At 38.1% G+C, this 16,457-nt stretch overlaps 1 protein-coding gene across 2 annotated transcripts in view; it reads right to left on the reverse strand.

Annotated features, from left to right (window-relative positions):
• Positions 1-15,441, reverse strand: part of LOC114160656 (fatty acyl-CoA reductase 1) — a 49,435-nt gene extending 33,994 nt beyond the window's left edge. The window contains exons 1-2 of one of the 2 annotated variants that reach the window (XM_028043335.1): positions 15,350-15,441; positions 11,882-12,044 (exon numbers count right to left, since the gene is read on the reverse strand). In XM_028043335.1, the coding sequence (XP_027899136.1) occupies positions 11,882-11,890 (9 nt within the window). In that variant the 5' untranslated portion in view covers positions 11,891-12,044; positions 15,350-15,441. Of the gene's footprint in view, positions 1-11,881; positions 12,125-15,349 lie in introns of those variants that run through there. The other variant, XM_028043334.1, reaches the window with a different exon arrangement.
• Between the last annotated feature and the right edge of the window lie 1,016 nt (positions 15,442-16,457).

A 16,457-nucleotide genomic window follows, 5' to 3' on the forward strand; every position in this document is an offset into this window, starting at 1 on the left:
TTATGATTCTCTACTCGATCTAAAGAACAAGTGTCCAAACGTTTTGTCACGTTGGTCAAAATCATCAGATCTAGAAGTTGGATGGATTTTTGTACATTGCTTCAAAAATCTAAGATAGACACCAAATGGAAAGTCAGACGGATGGATGGATGGCTTGACAGACGGGTGGGTGAATGGACAAACATCCACCCATGTTTGGGTTCTATTCTTCTATCTTAGAAGAATAGAAGTATTCTTCTAAGATACTTGGAAGAATACTTCTATTCTTCCAATAGATAATTGGAAGAATGGATGGATGATGACTTGACAGACAGACAGATGACAGAAGAATGAATGGACAAACAGATTAATTATTAAATTGATAGAGGGATGAATGGTTGAATGAATGAATGACTGGATGGATGGACTGACATCAACTGATTTAAGAGGACTAGTGTTAAACGCCTCATAGGTGAAAACTTGATGCTTAAAACTGAGGGATAATCTTGGCATCCCTTCATTTTCTCTAAAATATAAAACCACAAACCAGTAAAAGAAACCAAAGCAACTTTTACAGACAATTTGTTTGCTTAAAAGTAAATTTACTCAAATTAGTTTGTCCTGTAACACAAAAAAGTAACACCTGTCGTCTCAAAGCCTTCTGTAAACATCCCATTTACATCTGGAAGGTCAGATTTCAGGCAGACCCAGAAATCGGTGTCGGCCTTCAAAGATCCACATTAGTTTACAACAACAGCAAGCCTCTGCTCTTTTCCTGAGGCAGCCAAAAGCTAATCTAATTAAAATGCATTATATCTGCTCCCGGCTTTAAGGATTTAGGCGTTATCCCTTTAATTTAATCTGTATTTCAGCCCGTCACAGACCAGGTATCAGGAAACTGTGAGCTTATGTTCCTGTGTGTCCACTCACATCTCTGCCATTGTCTCTCCGGCGGTGAAGGGATTCTGTAATTACACCAGATGCTTTGGCGCGACAGTGCATCACTGTGCCCCGGGTGTCTGTTTACGTCTGGGCCGGAGCCAGACCGGTAACCGTACCCTGAGACCCGCAGTGGGGGGGACAACAGAGGTCGTGAACTGGCCAGTGTTGTCATCATGGGAAGATCAGGCTGCGATGCCTTCAAGTAACAAACCTGACTCTTCTTTAGACGGGCAGTCAGAGGATCGCGGTGGGAAGGAGGTCAGCCTCTCTCAGGTTCATCTACATCAGGGGTGTCAAACTTCAGTCCTAATGGTCTTTTTTTTTTTTTTTTAGCAGTTAACGATTAATCGATTACTGAATTACTTGATGATTAATTTGATTAATCATTTCAGCCGTACTCTGAACATATCATTTCAGATAAAGAACATGAAATAAATCAGTCAATTATCATGGTGGAGGTTTCTGGAAAAGAAAATCCAGCCATCAGATTGTGATGGCTCAACAAAATGATTTGAAGTGGCCTACTCAAAGCCAGGATTTGAATACGAGTAACCATGTCCTTAACAGTGCTGTTCCAAAATTCATCCATATTCATTCCCAGGAACTGAAAACACTTGATAGCAACACATTTAGTACTCTCTCAGAGCAGGAAAACTATAAACTAACATTTTTTTAAAAACTTCTTCCTAGTTGTGGTTAATGCTGCTTTCTGCATGCACATTTAGAATCCGCATCAGTAAGCGTGAAGCCCAGTTACCCAGATATAGTTCGATACCATCTTGTTTGGAATGACGCACAGCTCGCTTGCACGAAAACCAAGATCTGTGTCGGAGCGATTTAATCAGGTATCCGGTTCGAAGATGGATTACAGCGGACACACGACGCTAATTAATGTGGCCCGCTGCACGCTTCACCTTCTGCTGATGCCAGCTAGGTTTCTGATTAATGATGCCCGATGAGCTTTGCAAACGCCTCCTCCGTTCAGTTTACACAATAGTACACAAAATGAGACTAACAATTTGCAGAAAGAAAAATTCACTGATTGGAGCAGGAATTCAAGACGAGATCAAACCAGTGACAGTAAAGGCATAACTTCTGGAAACTACTCCTAAAGGTTTCACACAAGATATGTTGAGCCATGAATGTGTGAATCTTAACAGTACTGAAAATGTAGAAAGAATTAGGGTTGAACAAATAATTTTAATAATCGATTATTCTGAAGATTAATTGATTAATCGGATAAAAATGTGAAAATTGTAAAAACAAAATTCATTTCACCTCTTAAGCCATTTTCATACAATGTAAGAAATACATTAAAAAAGTTGAAAATAAAAATCTAATTCAACATTATGATTAAACATTTCATTGCCTAAAATACAAAAACATAGCTTTCCTTTAGTGAATTTGAGCCGGGTGTAGCTAAAACTTTGCCAAATGAGAAGTTTCGGGTTACAGACCAAGATGTTTTAATGTTAAATGCAAAATGTATTATATTTTATACAATTTTGGCTTAATTACTGCTCTGAATATGTTGTTTTCTCAACAAAACTGACGCTGTGTGCAAGAAGGGGATGAGCAGACTCCATTTTTTAAGGAAGCTGAGATCCTTCAATGTGTGCAGCAAGATGTTGGAGACCTTTTCTCACAGTGTTGTTGCCGGTGCCATCTTCTTTGCTGCTGTGTGTTGGGGAAGCAGCATCAGAGCCAGCGACTCTAATAGACTAGACAAAATCATCAGGAAAGCTGGCTCTGTACTGGGACTAAGGCTGGAGTCCCTGGAAACTGTGGTGGAGAGGAGGACACTGAAGAAGGTTCTGTCTATTATGGACAATAAACAGCACCCTCTCCACCACATAGTGGACAGACAGCGGAGCACCTTCTCACATAGGCTGCTCCAGCTCCGCTGTCGTAGGGACAGATACAGGAAATCCTTCCTGCCACATTCCATCTCACTGTACAATAAAAGCTAAATCACTGTTCTGCACTAATCAGTCCAATTTCGCACAACTGCACTGTGGCACACTTGCTGTACCGTATTTTCCGCACTATAAGGCGCACCTAAAAACCTTCAATTTTCTCAAAAGCCGACAGTGCGCCTTATAATCCGGTGCGCCTTATATATGGACCAATATTGAGCCACAACAGGTCTCGCAACTACGGTAAGCAGCCGCCGACTTCATTTTCCCCCGTGGAAGAAGAAACGGGAAAGCAGACGCCGACTTTATTTTCCCCGTAGAGGAAGAAACGGAGGAAAGCAGACGCCAACTTCATTTCCCCGTAGAAGAAGAAACGGGAAAGCAGACGCCGACTTCATTTTCCCCGTAGAAGAAGAAATGGGGGAAAGCAGCCGCCGATGCAGCCAGCGGTGCAAGCTGGGTTTTGTGTAAAGACCCCAAAATGGCTCCTATTAAGAGACATGCTTACAACAGCAGAGTTTAAGCTCAAGGCGATCAGTCACACAGTAGAATATGGGAATGGGCTCTTTGCACCTGCCGCGCTGACGTCACAACCGCATGCGCAAATGCGGCTCTCTTTTTTCGCTTTGAGTTACCATGACAGCTAGAAAAGACAAAGTCTTATTTCAGACGCAAATAAAACAATACTATGAACATTGCTGTCTTCCTAATATAATGGGCTTTTAAGTTTTCATGGATTTCCAAACGATCCTGAATTAAGAAGACGATGGCTTGTAAATATTCGTCGCTACCAGTTAAAGCTAACGCCGCACAGCAAAGTTTACAGCCTTCACATCACTCCGGATCAACTTCTTCAGCCCAAGGAAGAAGGTAAAGGAGCTTTCTGTGTTATTTCCATGGAATCACTTCTGTATTCAGCCTGAAAGAGCGAGTTTATGGGAACGAGAGAGCAGACCAGAGCCAGACAGCCGAGCTACTGATCCGCCTGAACACACTGCTGTAAACACCATCCTGCTTCACAAGAAACATGCAAAACTAATAAGCGAAGTAACACGGAAACCTTAAGGAACACGGCCATATTTTTCTAAAAGCAACAACTTTGAACCTGAACCATCAGCTGAACTAGAACTCCGACACCAGAGCTAATGCTAAGCTATGGGCTCGTTGTGCTTCAGAAGCAAAAAGCCTGAACCGTAAAATCCCCGTTACTTGGTCTCTGACACTAATGACAATAAACCACGTAATATATTTGAACATAAGGTAAAAACATTGTCCGTTAATGAATGATGAAAAATGTTTAGATACTTAGATAGCACATTTTTACAAGAAAAATGTCCGGCATAAGCTAAAGCTAATGTTAGCCACAACGTTTAAAGAAAGTAAAACTCACCTTCGTATCTGTGTATAACAAGGCGAACATCTTAAAACCTTTCTCCAGATTATTGTCGGGGCTTCGGATCGATGTTCATCATTAAGCTGAGGTGCAAAGAGCCCATAGAGCAGCAGCGAGAGAATTTAACATGAACAATCAATGGTGCGGAAGTGGAGGAAGCAACAGCTGTTCATTTTGGGAATGAACGGAGTTTTCAGAAAGCTGGTTTGTAATCTACTAATAAAGTTTGACTGACCTATCTGACTATTTTGTCGACATTTTGTCGACCTTTATCGCAGTTCCATCTAATGAATGCATAACGTAACCCCAGCCTCTACTGTAGCGTCTATTCTATGCGCCTTATAATGCGGTGCGCCTTATATATGAAAAAGTTTTAAAATAGGCCATTCATTGAAGGTGCGCCTTATAATGCGGTGCGCCTTATAGTGCGGAAAATACGGTACATATATTTACATATACATAATGTATCTGCATTTTTTGAATCTTTGGAAGGACTGCTCTAAGCTGCTTTTTATATTGACAGCATGTTATATTTTATCTTTATTTTTATTTTGTCTACAATTGCTACTCAGTGGTGGATGTTGTGTGTCTTGTCTCTATGCTGCTGTAACTGCAAAATAATTTCCCTGCTGGGATGAATAAAGTAATTCTATTCTATTCTAAAATAACTTTTTGAGTCTGTAAACTCCAATTAACGATTAATCGATTATTAAATTAGCTGACAATTATTTCAATAATTGATTAATCACGATTAATTCGATTAATTTTTTCAGCCCTAATCACAGCAGACACTCAATGGCTAAGTTGCCTGGTCCAATAAGTGTCCATTTCAGTTCCAACATTTAGATAATATGACACGATATTTGCTGGCCAATTGAGGAGCGCCATTGATTTTCCTTGGTGTTGACTGGCTGAACCACCAAGAGCGTAAATAAGTAATACTGCTGATGTTAGCTTTTTCAGTTTGGTTTTCATTGTGCGTATTAATGTATATTAAGGCATATTTGGTGTTAAAGCTATATGTTTTTAGAGCACGTGGAAAAACAAAGCGAAAAATGATTTCATACGGAAAGTATTTTCTGACAAATTAAACATAAAAGCCACACACCCGTTGCAGATTTGCTCAAAGCTCTAACTAAACACGGGATAAACCGGGCCGACTCTCCCTGCATTGTTACTGTAACAACCTGCTTCACAGTTCACCGCAGGGCAATCTGTGGAAGCCTTCACTCCCTGAACATTCCCACTTTCTTGTTTTTGTCTCAGCTAAATCATTAAGAGGAAACAGTGTTGCAGCTCACAAACAAAAGTCTAAAAGCGTAGGGGTAAACTACGCAAAGCAAAGCTTGGCCGGTGGCCATCATGTCCCTACATAGTGATGCTGGGCATTCATCCAAAAAGTTTCAGATACAGACAGCCAGTTCGAGCCACCCTGCCACAGACGGCTCTAATGGCGCTGCAGACAACCATCAGTCCAGATAAGCCCTAGAGGCTTATCCCTTTTACTGCCATAAAAAAGCAGGTTGAGAGTCTCTTGACGCAAACACCACAAGAGTAGCCTGTCAGTCGAGTCACTCACTCGACTGTAGATTGCTCTGATGTAAATTCTTGTTCTTCTCAAAAGGTGAAATTAGGGACCGTCATACCAAGAGGTGTGTAAACAGCACTGCAGAAACACCTTACCAAGTACGATTGATCTTGTGCAATAAGATATATTTTATTACACTTGAAAAGAGACTAAACTAACGTGGATCTTGTTTTAAGTCAATATTTCCTTAATATAAATTAAAACATACGAGTTCTAGTGGTAGATTATTTCACTTGTAACATCTTTCTCTGTGAAATAATCTGCCAGTGGAGCCAGTACTTCTTCATTTATATTAAAGGGGGAAATGTGCATAATTCACATTTTGCACATTTCTGTTGGGTCTCAACTGCTCCTACACAAGCCCATGCAAGCTGTTTATTGCTAAGTCACATTTGACTAGGATTACACCGTTACCTAGCAACCCCGGCTGTCATCTAGCAACCCAGTGCATTTGGTCAGCTGGTTTTACCGCTGCATGCACTGTGCAATGGCTGCTGGAAAAATCAAGTGTTTTGTTGCTAACTTACCATCCAGAAACAACTTCCTGCATTCTTATTGATTGTGCACGAGGCTCCACTCATGCTTTTCAAAGATCTGCAGCTGCATAATCTATAATCTCATTGTCCAAGAATGTAATAAAAATGTTTTGTACATCCCATAGACCCATTCTAACCTGTTGCATAACAAGTCACATTTAAAGATTTATTGATGTAAAGAAGCTCATATTTCCTGCTAAAATGTTACTATTTAGCTAGTTTTGTCTCATTTCAAGTGTACTGAGATATTTGCAGTAGAAACTTTAACAAAAATACTTAGTAAGATTTTTGTATTTTTGCTGTTAGATGGACGTTGACTTCAGGGAGTTTGTGCTAATCATCTTGATATTGCAAAACCTCTATAAGTCAGACTAAAACTGGATCCCAAATATATTTTACAAATCACCTTTGGTCATTTTAGTCCTTAAACAAACCCTATCATAATGTCCATCTAACTGCGCAACACAGAAACCAGAAATAGTCTTTGGGTGGAGCTGAGGTTGTCTTGTTTTTCACTCTTGCTCAATAGGTGATTCACTTCAGAAACAGTCAATGCTCACATATTGTCACTGAGTTTGAAAAGGAAAACAAAAGACCCTAAAGGCCTCAGTCGGGATCTACCTGTGGGGTTGGCAGCATTCATTCCAAGAGTTCTTTATAAGCAGTTTGCTTGGCTTCCAGCCTCACATCCTGGTGCTTGAAATCTCCAGAGATTTCCTTCAAGTAGCTGAAATTGCTTCTTTGAATACAGGATCTCAGAATCTCCTCCCAAAGTATCATGTTGTCAAAGAAACACCCTTAACGACAAATTAATGTTACTGAGAAAGATGCAAACGTGGATGTGACAAAGAGCTTTGCCATTCATCAAAGCAAACAATTATGGGTTGGGACTGCGGTTTGTTGACTTCAAACATTTACAAAGTTTAATTCTTATCCAACTTCGGTTGACATATTTTTGTAATACAATTTCAAAGGAAGTGGTATACATGTTACTTCAATTAGTCCACAAAGATTTAAGAGTCCGGCACTGCGGGCTTAACCAAAAGAAAATAAAGCTTTCTTTCAGCTTTCTTCCAATTTTGTGACACACTTAAAAGTATGCCAAAACATAGATCAGGATTTTGTCTTTTGATTAAATTTTTAAATTATTAAATTATTTTACAGATTTCAAACAAAAAATTTAGATGAGAAATATTAAGGGGAGACATTAATCTGAGTATTTTCCAAAGATTATGTTTCTCTGCTCTAACCTGGAGCTGACATTTTAGCACTGATATGCTCAACAGACCATCTTATAAACATTGTTAATAACACTACTAAACAATCAGCACCTTATAATTTAGTGAGCCTTAAAATTGATCTACATAACCCTGCATAGACGCATCGGTGTGGCATTCAATGCCGAATCCACCAGAGGAAAAAGGATGTTTATTAGTCTGGAGAAAGGAAGTCGATAAGGAATCAAGATGATGTCAGCTGATTCATATCTACTTTTTTATTTAGCTTAAAAACAAAACAAATATATTTTTAGTTCAGAATAAACTCTTATTCAGCCTGCAACATTTTCATACCAGATCAGATTTTAATCGATTTCTTTTGCTCGCTTTCTTTCCTAAAAAAGAAATTACGTATGACAGAAACTATTTTGAAATATTTCAATCATTTCTATTTCATTACAAGAATAGTCATAATATTAGAATAAAGACACAATTTTACCTAAAAGAAAATTTTAATTATGAGAAAGAAGTTGTTTTTTATGAGTAGAAAGCTTCTAAAGTTACCAGATTGGTTCATGTCAATTTTTATTCAAAATACATTTTAGTCGTTTGGATGATCGTTTCAAAGTCCTGGTACTGATAATAATTTAATGCTGATGTGTTAAAAAAATAAGTATTTATATAAAGTAATATCTGTAAAATGTATTCCACAATACAACTTTGTAAGATTCTTAACATTCCTCGTTTTATCATTTCTTTTCCCCATGTTGGAACTCTCCTTTATTCTTGTATTATTTTGACTCTATTGTGGTACAACTGTATTCTTGTAATATTATGACTTTATTCTCGTGATTAAGAAAAGAAATGGTAATATTCCATCATAAAGTTGCCCTGAATTCAAAGTTCAAGTAAACAGAAGCTGTGAAACACACTTGTAAAACAAGATGGCCGCCAAAGGCGTGCTGACATCACTGAAGCATGAAAACTCAAGGAGAAAAATTTCCCAAAATTTAAATATTCAAAAACCAAACATTTGATTAATTGATCAAATCAATTTATTGCCCATCCCTAACACATTGTGCATTGCTAAATTGCACCTTCTTTTTGCTCTTTATGTTTCTGTTTTTGTCCATTTTCTCTATTAGGGGTTAAACTGTGTTTTTGTACTGGGTCAGCTGGTTTAACTGGAAATGCTGTTGTTGTTGTTTTCCACACTTTTGCCCCAGACGGAGTCACTTCACAGCATCTCCGCTGCCTCACGGCTTTGCATTATCTCAGCGTCAGCCAGTCAAATTCAGGCTTGGCTCTACTGTTAAGTTTAGAGCAGATATTAATGATCTCAGGAGGAAAAATCGTTTAATGACTTTGTTTCAGTGCCGCTAGTGAAAGCAAAGTTTTCCCACTAAACCCTGAGCAATCATAAATAAAAAAGGAACTGCCACAGATTTCAATACAGACACTTTGGGGATTTCATGACCTATATTAGTTTTCTAGTGACATTTCTTCAACATATTGGAACACCGGCTTTGTTTTTTTCCACCAGACTGCCTTATATTTCAGTGCTATTAATAGTAGCACCACAATGGTAATGCTTGTACATTACGAATCAAGACTAGGAAGACATTAGTTTCTAATTTAGATTTGTGTTTAAGGGTAATTTCACATTATTTTAAGACATTTGGACCAAGTGAGATCCGCTCAAAATCTACAAAAATGTAAAATCAGGTTCAGAATTACAGGAATAATTTGGTGGACTCCAAACTATTCATGAATTTTCCACTGGAACGCAACTCCAGATTATTTGCCAACATACACTGATTGTTTCGTACAGCATCATTAAAATATATATTTTTAAAATGCAGCTTGGGAAGCTGAAATACATGAAGACATTGATACATCACACGCTATTGGCTGGAGTTTTCAAAGCAGCCAATCGAAGAGTGCCATTCATTTTCCTTGGTGCTAATTGGCTGAGCCCCTCTAAATGTAGATGTTAGCTTTGTATCCAAAATATCAAAAATAAATAAACAACAAATTAAATTAATAATGAAGTCTGTAAACAAAAACTGTTCTTCAGAAAACAGGGCTAGTTGAGAGCAAAACACCAGACTGGAGAATTTTATCATCCAGTTTTTGGTAGAAACAGAAAAAGAGAAAATGAAAATTATTGAGCTTGTTTTAATTTATTACACAATTAATTGATTTATTACTTATTGCGACAGGTTTGGTTGAAATTATAGATAAATATATGCGGTTTTTATTGCAAAAGGACATTTAAGAATTTAGAAATGCAACATAAATAATGTTGGAGACCAAAAAAAATCATAGAAAATGGCTGCTTCCTTTTATTCAGCGGCTGGTAAACAAAAAATCCTTACATTGTGGTTTATGGGTCAACATCTGCAGACCTACTTTAGGAAGACAAACCACTCCTCGGACTTTGCAGGATACCTTGAACTGAACTGTAGGTAATGCATGACCAAAACCGCATTTAAATGATATCAAATATTTTATTTGCAACATGATCCGCAAACTTCCACCTGCAATAAATATTTTTGTATCTTTGCAAAAGCTGTTTGGTTGCAATGCTCCTCACCCCAAACCACAAGAAGCGTTTTCTGACCGCAGGTTCTCCGCTCTGCACATTACACCACCTCACCAACACGACTACTATTACTACTGCTCTGTAACGAGTGTACGCACAGCAGAACCAGGACTGGAAAAAGCTGAACCACATCTCTTATAAGCTTTTAAAGATTCATGCTGCAACTGGAGATGCTAGGAAGGGGAAAAAAAGCAGCTCATGTGTAAAGCAGTGGCGTTCTAACGGGGGAGGACGAACTCGTAAACATGCTTTTGAATCAGGAAGTCAGATGAGCCACTTTTTAAGTCTGTTATTCTAGGAGGAAGGATGAAGTATGGAGGGATTTTTTTCTGTATACGATCACAGTTTAAGTAGCTTATCTGGGAGGGAAATTTAGGCCATGCCCTGATGAGAACTAGATGTCTCTCTGCGTCAGTATGGGAGACCTTTTATGCTTTTTAGTTTCTGAAAATTAAATGAAAGTGCAGTCATGGACTCTCAAGTACTGCCTCACGCCGAACGACAAGACACTCCTGCACCACAGCCTGAAGGGAGAAGCTGTGGTGTATCAGAAAGGCTGTTAGATAAGCAGATACACAGAGGTTTGGCTGCTCTGTCTGGACCAATACTGAACATTTGTGAGGATTTTCACTTATTTTTGATACAAATTTCCACCAAATTATTTCAAAATCTACATGCAGCACTATTGCTGTTGATGTTCCCTCTGTGTGCCAGGGGGATTTCTGTTAAAAAACACCTTTTATGGCTTAGGGAGATGGGGCACATTTTAAAGGCATTTGGAGCCACAGAAATCCGTGCTGACCCTCTTCTTTCATCAAACATGCGGGGGTGATTGGGTCACTTCCGGTACGTAATTTCAAAATAAAACCAAAGAACGTCTGAGTTACTAAAGCTGCCAGAGAAAGTGTGGCAATGACAGCATGATTTAAAACAGTGTATTAATTGCCATTTATTACAATTAAATATATTTCTTATATTGTACGTACAGTTAATCAAATTTAAATCTTCATGTGAACAACTTGAAACCCTTCACTCTTTACAAGGACCATATTGTTGCTAGTGTAACATAATGTAACTGAACTTGAAGAAGCAGATATATAAAATAAATGCTTCCACGTGTCTAAAACTCCATAAATACAACATAAAATACAGCTGCTAAAAACATCTAAAATTACCGCTGAAACTTTAAATAAAACATTTGATTAATTTTGTGTATGCTTAAAGTTTAAAAAGCCCAAATCCAGCTGATTAAAACGCACCCAGTTTAGTTTTGCTTAAAATGTGTATATTATTTTGAAAGTCCGCGTCGCCACTTCCTGTCTTCGCGGCCGTAACGGTAGCTAGCTTACCGCGGCCGGTCGCTCTCCACGCCGACTGCGGATCTAACTGTCCCGCCGCCCCGACTGTCAGAGGCGGCTCCAACTAACCTGAGCTCGGCCTCAAAACACACCTCCACCACGCTTCAGCCACAATCAAAACCAAAAAAAGCCACACTAATAAAGTCGAGAGGTCTTAATGTTTTCCGCGGCGGTTTGTTGATGCTCAACCCCGGGCTGCTCCCTCGCCACCCAGCCGCCCAACGCGGTGAATGATGCTCGGGCAGCTGCGTGCCACGACACGCCGCTGCTCCCTTCCTCAGACCCTCTGAAAACCCGCTCCGTTTTCAGCTTAGAAAAAATTAATATGAAAACAAATCCAATCCTACCGTAGACATCGGTTAGTGCTGATGGGTCCTTCCTTTTGTGGAGAGCGGACAGGCTGCGTCGGATCAGGCTGCTCCTGCGGTGTCTCTGCCTCCTCCCACCGGCCGCCTCTGGTCGGGCTGCTGGGAAACTCTCAGCGTTGAAAACGGCCGACAGTCCGCCTGCCTGTCCGCAGACAACAGGAGATTTTCAGACAGCTCCACAAATATGAGCTCCTAAGTGGGCAGGGCGTGTCAGACAGCCCGTGAGCCCTCCCCTAACCCGCCCGGAACATGCAGTTCTGCCCTGAGCGGACCGAGCGCCACGGTAAATGTCATTCATAAATCCCCACGTGGCTCCAATCTATAATATTATATAATATTCAATATGTTATTGGAGAGGGTGATGCTGTGGACAGGAAGGACATCTGCTAGCAGTCAGTCCCGCAGCGTGACTGAACAGGCCTCTGACTTAAGACAACTGCTTTTCCATTACTAATGTGCGCAAAACTATCAATATTCCGCTCATGTCGAAAAAACATGATATCGCAATTGCGGTGTTTTCATTAAAGAAGAAACGCAATTAAAATCACAAATGAAGAACCATCATCATCCACCCACTTCCTGTCATGGTATCCTTGGTGGTTTGGTTCAGTGGCAACATCCGGTTGTTGATCATGTGACTCATGTGAAAAAACGGTGTTTCAATTGCAGTTTTTCAAAATAAACCATTTCAATGAAAATACCCCCCATCACCCTAGCACCAAAACATTTGAGTGAAAAACTATTTTTTCCCAAAATTGATGTGTCCATTAAACAAATTCATTTTCAAAATGTCAAATTGCGTAATTATATGATGAATAGAAACAAAGCTACTGTTGCTTTTAACAAGCTACATTTCCATTACATATGTGCACAAACCTTTGTACACTTTCCGCTAACATTGAAAGGAAAAAATATTTCGCCATTATAGTGTTTCCATTAAATAAGAAACGCAACAAAAAATCAACATGAATCGTTTGGTTCAAGCGATAAGTCATTAAAAAATATCCTACAACCACTTCCTGCCGTCTTCTTTGTGGTTTCCACAAGTGGCAACATCTGGTTGTTGATCAGATGTGACGCGTGTGATGCAAAAACAAAATTACAATTTTGCAAAATAAACCAATTTCAATACAACAAAAACTGATCTTGGAGCCAAAACATTTTGAAATTGGTGTATTTTCAATTTATTGTCAATTATATGGTTAATAGAAAGGCAGCTACTGAGATGATTGAGATACCCTCCTATATGTCCGAATTAAAACAATCCTGCAAAAATGTGGGTAAAATATTCTCCCAAAAATCACCTGTTTTCCTAAAATTCTATAATTTCAACCATTAAACAACATTAATTTCTCCCTGTAACCATGGGAACAACTTAAAGGCACCAGGCTGGCTTAATTATGTCTCATTTCTGAGCCTGGAGGGACATGATGCCTTTTTAGTGCAACAGCTGTGATATAATCTGCAGTAAATTTCAGCTGTGCGGCTGAGTTTCATGCTAAACGACATGCAGGTGCTGAGAACGGTAACGTCTGCATGAGTCTCGCTCTCACAGATCCGCTTCTGCACAGTGTGGAGCCAAATCCAGTCAGGGTGCATAATGAGCAGACTGCAGACTGGGATTTGACCCACAAACCTCAAGGTGGCTGCTGCATGCCGGCAGGATTTACTGCAGCACTAAAAAAAAATAATAATAAAGAAAGAAATTCTGTATTTGTGATCCAGAAAGGTTGCTTTATTTTTAATTCACAGTCTAACTATCTAAAGTTTAGGCAACTTTAGATATGCCTAAAGTTGTCAGGTTTAAGCTGGAGGAGAGGAAGCATGCTTAGGACTTTCTACTGTCGGGCTTAGATTTGATTTTCCTGCAGGATTAATTTATGAAAAACAGAGGAAACTGAACAATACATCCCACTGCGGCTGCATCCTGGGATATTCAGCTGTTCACAAACGTCACAACTGACCATAAAATCCCTAAAACATATGGTAATAGGAAGTGTCTGACTAATAACTTTATGTAAGTTCAACAATTATGAAACCAGGCTGCAGAGAAGATGGAGTTCTGGTCTGTGGTGACCTCTAGTGGTGAGATTGGAGAACTGCACTTTGGAAGAAAAGCGGATTTTTTTCCAACTAAAATTTAATCAAATGAAACAGCGGCTCCTTGAAATCTTACATTTATGAAAAACTGTAAAAGCAAATAATGAGGCTAAACATTTCTATTTATTTTTTCAGATTTGCAAATATAATTATGTCAGTTTTTGGTAAAAGCAGAAGCTAATAAAGCGCCACCATGTGGCCAAAGATGTCATAGCATGAAAAAAAATAAGATTTAGCAGATATCCTTATATTTTGTAAAAGTAAAAACAAAATTGAGCCACTTTTCTTGTATTTTTTTCCGTGTATGCTGCCATGTTTATTTTAAAATTACTTAAAATGTTTTGAAATCTAGACGTGGTAAAAATTATTTTTATTCTAGATGAGAAGAAGCCTGCAGTCAATAAATAATTACAAATTATTGGCTGCAATATAATTATTAAAAATGTTAACTTGAAAATAAATGCGTCAAACATAAAAAAATATGAATTTTGTCATTGAATAATGAAGTTTTCAAAATGTAAACACATTTATATATAAAGCTATCCGTTGACTTTTCTATTGATCATATAGAAAAAAAATCAGCTCGTTTTTCTGATGAGTAAAACAAGTATGTTTTTTTTATGTTTTGTCATAACATCTTTTAAAAACATCTAATCTTTTGACATTATAATTTATATGTTCTACAATGAGCTTAGTATAGAACAAAATGTAAATAAATGCAATATTTGTCTTTTTCTTGTATGTTTCTTGATTGAAATAAACTTTTTGGCGAGATAAACAGAGAACCTGGGGAGAATAAACGGAACTGCTGCAGTTTGTCAACATTGACTAATTTACCAGAAAAAATGTGATTAGCTGCTAGCCATTAGCTGATTAGCGGAAGTGCGCCAACCACTTGATATGCATAATTACTACTAACCTAATTATACCACCAAATTAGTGGCTTAAAGAAAACAATGTTAGCATTTTGGAGCAGTCGATGCGTCAGGAAGGCAACCCACAAACCTGATGTGGTTACATAAAAAAGCTGGTTTAGGAAGTCAAGATGGCGGATTAAACCAGGATTTTCAGAGATCCTGACTGAATAAAGGTTTGATCAGATTTCACGAAAGCAGTAGAATATACATTACCACGGAAAAACAAAAACAAAACAAAAAAATAAAAAATGTTACCATGGCAATTTATCCTGTGCAGATAAATTGTAGGTTAGCTGTGAACTGCGCTAACCGCTAGCTTAAAATAACGCTCACAACGCAAATCAACTTAATTTTGGCACATAATTAAATAATTGCACGGTTTATTTCACATCACATTTAAAACAAGTACTTATTTACAACATAACCCTACCTTTTCTCTCCATCTGCTAAAAAGATACATTTTACAAGCTACGTTACAAATTATCTTGATTGCCGTTAGGCTTCCTCTGCCTCATGTAAAACAGGAAGTTGTCCCTTCAAAACAAAACATCACAGCACAAACAGGAAGTTAACCATATTTAAAACTTAATTAAAGCCAGAGACCTTTTAGGTTATAAGTATAGTCAACATTTTTTTCCACATACTTCTCAAACACTGCAAAATGTTTATATTTAATCTTATGTTTATTCTAAATAAACATGGTGTAGGAACGTATTTTATGTTAATTCTAACAGAGTTAAAATTGATGTTGTTAAATAACTAGTTTATGTCACTACTCATTTCAAATGTGCAAATTTGATCTGTTGAACATTTAATTTGAAGGTTCAGTATTGTGTGCACGTGACTTCCTCTCCCTCACATCGCTTTCAGTTAACCATTGTAAGTTACATCATCATAGCTCATGTTATGTCACAATTCAGTTTGTAGCTGACCGCCATCTTGGTAGGCATCCATAACAATCAAGACAGGTGTTATGGAGTTGCTTTGACAACAATAAACTAGCTCTTGCCTCATCCATAACTTATAAACAGCATATTGCAACAATTAATTTTTGAGTACCATACCCACCTCTGTGTAATACTAAGATACATTTCAGTGATATTTACTGTAGCAAAATTAGCTTAGCTAAAGTAGCATTTATCTGCAAGCTTAGACATGCAGCCTATCAAGATGGCGGTTCTTGTGGGAACTATGTGTTGTTACTGTGACTCTTCACTATTATTTTGACTGTAAATACAGCTTCAATGTACCTTTTTCTGTTTCAGGCCCTCTTGTGGTGAATTATTGTAATTACGCTATTTGCCAGTCGCTATTTCTTGTTTAGTAGTTGCTTTCTCGCACATGTTGGAGCCAGAAGTACATGCAAGACCTGATTACAGTTAGTGTTTATAATCGTCTTCTGAATATATGTTATAACTATATAACATATATAATATATAATAGTCTCGTTTAGAGACTATCTAATTAGCATATACTAATTGAGTATATATATAACATATATAATATAACATGTTATACGTTTTTCAGAATGTTCCAGT

The sequence above is a fragment of the Xiphophorus couchianus genome, chromosome 17 (genome assembly GCF_001444195.1).
Source record: "Xiphophorus couchianus chromosome 17, X_couchianus-1.0, whole genome shotgun sequence".
NCBI lineage: Eukaryota > Metazoa > Chordata > Actinopteri > Cyprinodontiformes > Poeciliidae > Xiphophorus > Xiphophorus couchianus.